At 49.6% G+C, this 5,510-nt stretch overlaps 1 protein-coding gene across 1 annotated transcript in view; it reads left to right on the forward strand.

The window, feature by feature from the left end:
- The window catches only part of LOC108579415 (roundabout homolog 2-like), a 13,840-nt gene that overhangs the window by 7,522 nt on the left and 808 nt on the right, over window positions 1-5,510 (forward strand). Inside the window, 9 exon segments of the mRNA XM_017942945.1 lie at window positions 1,107-1,260; window positions 1,329-1,459; window positions 1,549-1,815; window positions 1,894-2,174; window positions 2,247-2,792; window positions 2,865-3,095; window positions 3,237-3,575; window positions 3,667-5,197; window positions 5,200-5,494. Coding sequence (XP_017798434.1) covers window positions 1,107-1,260; window positions 1,329-1,459; window positions 1,549-1,815; window positions 1,894-2,174; window positions 2,247-2,792; window positions 2,865-3,095; window positions 3,237-3,575; window positions 3,667-5,197; window positions 5,200-5,494 — 3,775 coding nt within the window.

A 5,510-nucleotide genomic window follows, 5' to 3' on the forward strand; every position in this document is an offset into this window, starting at 1 on the left:
TCTCTCTCTCTCTCTCTCTCTCTCTCTCTCTCTCTCTCTCTCTCTAAATGAAAATAGGCGTTCGTAACTAAGTACTTTAAGCCAAGTACGGTGCGGTCACAGGTTGTCGTCGCGATCAGTCGAGTTGTTTCCACCGTCGTTCTATCCATCTTGCAACAAGAGTGCTAGCCCGGTTTTGAAGAACTCGTCTCGCGCAGATGGTGCTACTCCCGCACGGTCTAACAGGCGTAGCCGTTTGTCTCGTCCATACACGCGCAGCACGAAGGGAACGCGCCTGCTGCTCTCATTAGTTGGTTCCTGCGGCTCGCGAAAAAGCCCGAGGGGTTATATGACCGGTAGGGGTGAGAATAGGAAAAAAGACGGCAGGGGTGAGACGGGAGATCCGAGAACCCTTCAATTCTTTCGCTCCAGATCTAGCGTCCGTTAATTGGAGGTTGTTTGACTACGCACCAACCTCACCCTCTATCCCTTCCTCGCTCCCTCCTACCTTTTCTCATTTTTCTTTTTTCTTTTCCCTTTTTTTGACTCATCTCTCTCTCTCTTCCTCTCGCTTCCACACCCCGTCGATGTCGTTTTCTCGCACGCTCTCGTTGTTCCTCCGATCGAAAATTTTCGAGCAGCCAGTTTGGTGGAATTTCGTCCGGTGGATATGTCGATTTTTCTTTCGGCAAATTATTAGCCCTCTGCTAATTTGACGCGCGCGTGTAGTAGTGTTCCGAAAGTAAAGGTCACTTGGGAAAAAGGAAAAGAGAATGAGTGAAAAGCGTTGAAAAGTAGATGAAAAGCTACTCGAAAGTATATCGCGTGAGTATAGGACGAGTGTAGCAGGACTGTTTGTACGGCGCTAACGATGAACAAACAGAGCGGAACGGCTTAGCCGATACACCGACTATGTCGCGTGACTCATCATTCGGCTGGGGACCGAAACGATCAAAAAGAAAGGACTGGGATGCGTTTATGAATCTGATATTCTATAATATCGCGTTCTTTCCCCCGACGACGATTAGCGAATACCCCCCATAGGTAGAGATAGAGAGGTAAACGCTGGCAAAATGGTAAGGAAAGGAAAAAGTGACGGCGGTGGTTTGTTTGTTTGTTTGTTGCAGTGTTAAGGGATGAATTTCGAGCGGAACCGCAAAATACAAGAGTCGCAGCGGGAGAGACCGCGTTATTAGAGTGTGGACCACCCAGAGGTCATCCGGAGCCAACGTTACACTGGAAAAGGAACGGGCATAAGATAGATTTGGACGTGACTAAACGGTAAATAGGTGTATTTTAAACGAATAACGAACGAAACGAGAACCTTTCTTTTCCTTCTCTTTCTGCAGTATCACTTTGGTAGATGGGGGGAATCTGATGATTTCGGATGTGAGGCAAACGGATCAGGGAAAATATCAATGCGTTGCTGAGAACATGGTAGGCGTGAAAGAATCGGCAGTGGCAACTTTGACGGTTCACGGTGAGCGATATCTGCGACGATCGAAGAAAAGCGTAATAAGAAGGAGACATACACGTTCGAATTTGTCCGTTTCTCATTTTTCCGGTTAGTGAAGCCATTCTTCTTGTCGACTCCTGCCAATCAAACGATCCTGGCGGAACAAACAGCCGAATTCGCGTGCCGCGTAGGCGGCGATCCTCCGCCTGAGATCCTTTGGCGACGGAACGATGGGAAAATGCCGATCGGTCGAGCGCATATATTGGACGATAAGAGCTTGCGAATCGAGAGGGTGACGTCGCAGGATCAAGGGACGTACATTTGCGACGCTGAAAACGGCGTCGGTGCGATATCGGCCAGTGCAACGTTGATAGTGCATTGTAAGTGTGCGGCGGTGCGGCAACAGGACTTGGCGATCCAAGTGAGATAGATTATTTGATCTTTATCGCGTTTTCTAGCACGACCAGTCTTCACCAGTTTCCCCAAAGACGAGATAGTCAGCGTCGGATCGAACGTTTCGTTTTCCTGCGCGGCTCGTGGCGCGCCAGAGCCCTCGATATTTTGGACCCGCGAAGGTTCCCAAGAGTTGATGTTTCCTGGAAACGAGTACCAGGACCGCTATAGAATCGCAGAAGGCGGCAGTTTGCACGTTAAAGGGGTGATTGGAAAGGACGAGGGACACTATGTTTGCAGTGCCATCAGTCAAGCTGGTGCTAGCACGGCAACCGTTTTCCTTCAGGTATCTCCCTTTCCAGCCAGATTGGTTCGTTCGATTTCTCCACGAGCATTCTCTTGACTCTTTTTCTTCTAGGTTACGTCGATCGAAGAAGCTCCGCCGCCTATAATCGAGATAGGAGCGACGAATCAAACTTGCTCTCCGAAGGAGCAAGTGTCGATGCCGTGTCGTGCGTTTGGAAGACCCGTTCCACAGATCCGATGGTACAAGAACGAGGAACTAGTGCGGACAGGCACCGCCACCGACGATCGATTCGTGATCGCGAGCAACGGCACCCTCTCTATTAGAAACGTTCAATTGAGCGACACGGGAATGTACAAGTGTGTCGCGTCCTCTGAGTCCGGTAATACATCGTGGACTGCCAGTTTAACGATCAACACCAGTTCGGGAATCGGTCATCGCGGCGTAGCAACCGCAGCAGAGCAGCTATCGGTGCTTCCCGAAAGTCCGAGTAAACCGCGAATAGTGAACACGACCAGTAATGCAGTTTCGCTCACCTGGAGTCCGGGTGGACACGAAGGTGCTAGCAAGATAATCGATTACACCGTTGAATACTTTGCTTCGAATCCAAAGACCAGCTGGATAGTTGCCGGTGCAGGAATTACAGACGACACCTATACCGTAAGAACGCGCGTTGTTGTATAATAAACACAAAGTATTGTAAAATTGACAGGCTCTCCTCTTTGTTGATAGGTAACCAATCTGAAACCCGACACAAGCTACGTGTTTCTTGTTCGCGCTCGGAATGCTCAAGGACTTTCCCTTCCTGGTCCTCTGTCGGATGCTGCTCGCACGACCAGTCTCGACCAACACGCGATTCCTCAAACCGTACTGATTCGTGCAAGAGATCGTCTCAACAGCGAGATTCTTTACTTGAAGGATGTTCAACCTTTGAGCAGTAGCAACGTGAAGATCGTGTGGGATGTAAGTGTAGAGAGTAAGAATTCTAGATTGAGTGTCGTATCGTCTTAATCTTGATACGACGTACACCTACTTTCGATTCACGGCGATCTGCTAAGAAAGTGCTTCCTTTTTTTCCCTTTGTACCTCGTGAACCACCTTTAGATTCTCGGAGCGGCTGATTTGGTGGAAGGGCTGTACATAAGGTATCGGGAAGTTTCCGAGAAACCAGAATATCGAATGGTGACTGTTCTAAATGCCGGAGCAACCAGCTACGTTTTGACCAACCTGAGCAAGTACACGCGCTACGAGTTTTTTCTAGTTCCTTTCTTCAAAACTATCGAAGGTAGACCGAGTAACGTGAAATTGGCGACCACGTTGGAGGACATACCTTCCGGTGCACCCGAGAATGTTCACGTTGGCATGATAAACGTAACTTCGGCGTTCGTTCGTTGGTCTCCACCGCCGAAAACTACTCAAAACGGACAATTGATAGGATACAAGGTAGTAAAAAGTGAAGCAAATTGTCTCTCTCTCTCTCTCTCTCTCTCTCTCACACGCATAATCTACTCTTCTTTTTCTCTTGCGTTTACAGATTCAAATCAAGAGCAACAGCAGCAACAAGATTCTCGGTCAGATGTCGTTAAATGCGTCGACGACTTCGGTGATAATCAATAGTTTAACGACGGGTGGGCTTTACACGGCCCGCGTTGCCGGATTAACTCGTATTGGACTCGGCCCTTTTTCCAATCCAACTGTTCTGAACATGGATCCGGGACAATTAACGCAGTTGCCGCCGCGTACGGATCCAAGCCAGAGAAACGCCTCCGTAGTCGGTGAAACTTGGTTTCTAATTCTGATAATAACGGTCGTGTTGACCGTTATCGCCGCCTTGCTGGGAGCTCTGTACGTTCGACGAAGGCAAGCGATGAGCAAACAACTGGGCCATTTGAGCGTTCCCGTTGGTACAGCCAACGACATTTGTCAATTGAACAATAAGGACACTCTGTGGCTGGAGCGAGGCTGGAGACCTAGCAACACTCTCCAGGCTTCCTCCACCGATAAGGATTGCGAGACGAAACTGTTGAGTAATCAAAATCAAATCGGTCTACCACCTGGAATCGTCGGAATGACAGGCTCGGAATACGCCGAAGTGAATCTAACCACATTTTACAACGCCCGGAAACAATTGCAAGCTCCGCCAGAACCGTACGCGACAACCACGCTTTGCATGCCTGCCCGTAGTCCGGATTCGGTAGAAACCACTGGACGAAAGTCCAATTCCAGCGACTCCTGCCTCAAGCCGGACTACTCGAGTTTAGATTCAAACTTGGACCGTAACAAATCGACCGTGTCTCCGAGCAGCGACAATGCCAGCAGCGTTTACAACGGCGGAGAAGATAATAACGCGGAAGCGCAGAGGAGAGGTCATCAATACAGAATGCCGCTACCGAACGAGAATCAGCCGCCGAATTGGTGCGACATGCTACCACCCCCGCCAGATCATCCACCTTCGTTCGAGGGATCTCTCGGCTCTTCTAGATCGATGCATTCGCATCAACACCAACACCAACACCAACATCCACACCAATATCAATACCATCACCATCACCATCAACATCAAATTCAGTATCAACAGCATCCGCATCATTACCAACAACAACAACAACAACAAACCGCGTTTAGCCCTCACCTAGGAAAACGGAGTATAGAGAGACAGAACGATTTGGACGTAATGTCTGGTACCGGCTTAGCTTTGGGACTAGGCTTAAGTTCCAGTTCGAATTCGGGCTCCGGATCTGGTTCGGCAAGTGGCGGTGGCGGCGGCGGGGGCGGTTCCGGCTCTGGATCGAGAAATTCACAAAGTCCACCGAGTCCACCGATCAGAGGGACGAACAATTTGGGAGGTTCGGGCACTATTTGGAACGGTTCTTCGAGTCAACAACAGTCCCAATTGTTCGAGGGTTGTTCGATTCAGCAACAAAACAACGTGCATCAACAGGGGGGTAGTAGCAGCAGGTACACGAGTTTACCTCCCCAAACGAATCCACCGGCGCTGCCCGTTTTTCCGCAGAGCTTCGATTGCTACGATTCGTACAAGGGTACGAACCAAGAAAACGAAAAAAAAAGTACGGACAACGAAACGACTCGCCCCTCGAGGACTACGATTCCACCTACAGTCACGTGAACCGAACGGATTCTCGTTCGGAACGGTCAATGGGAAACGAAGAGATCTATCGGCGTGGTGGAAACGACGAAGATGTCTATCCAAGCGAGAACCTTTATCAGGCTGAAAACGACGAATGGGATAGAAAATCGTGCGACTCGAACGCACACTCGGACATGTGCTGTTCTTGTTCCGAATCCAGTTGCCTCTATGGGAACACCCTCGAATACAACGATCAGTTTGCCACCTCGTCGTCAACGGCGGCGGGGGGG

The sequence above is a fragment of the Habropoda laboriosa genome, unplaced genomic scaffold (genome assembly GCF_001263275.1).
Source record: "Habropoda laboriosa isolate 0110345459 unplaced genomic scaffold, ASM126327v1 scaffold76, whole genome shotgun sequence".
Lineage (NCBI taxonomy): Eukaryota > Metazoa > Arthropoda > Insecta > Hymenoptera > Apidae > Habropoda > Habropoda laboriosa.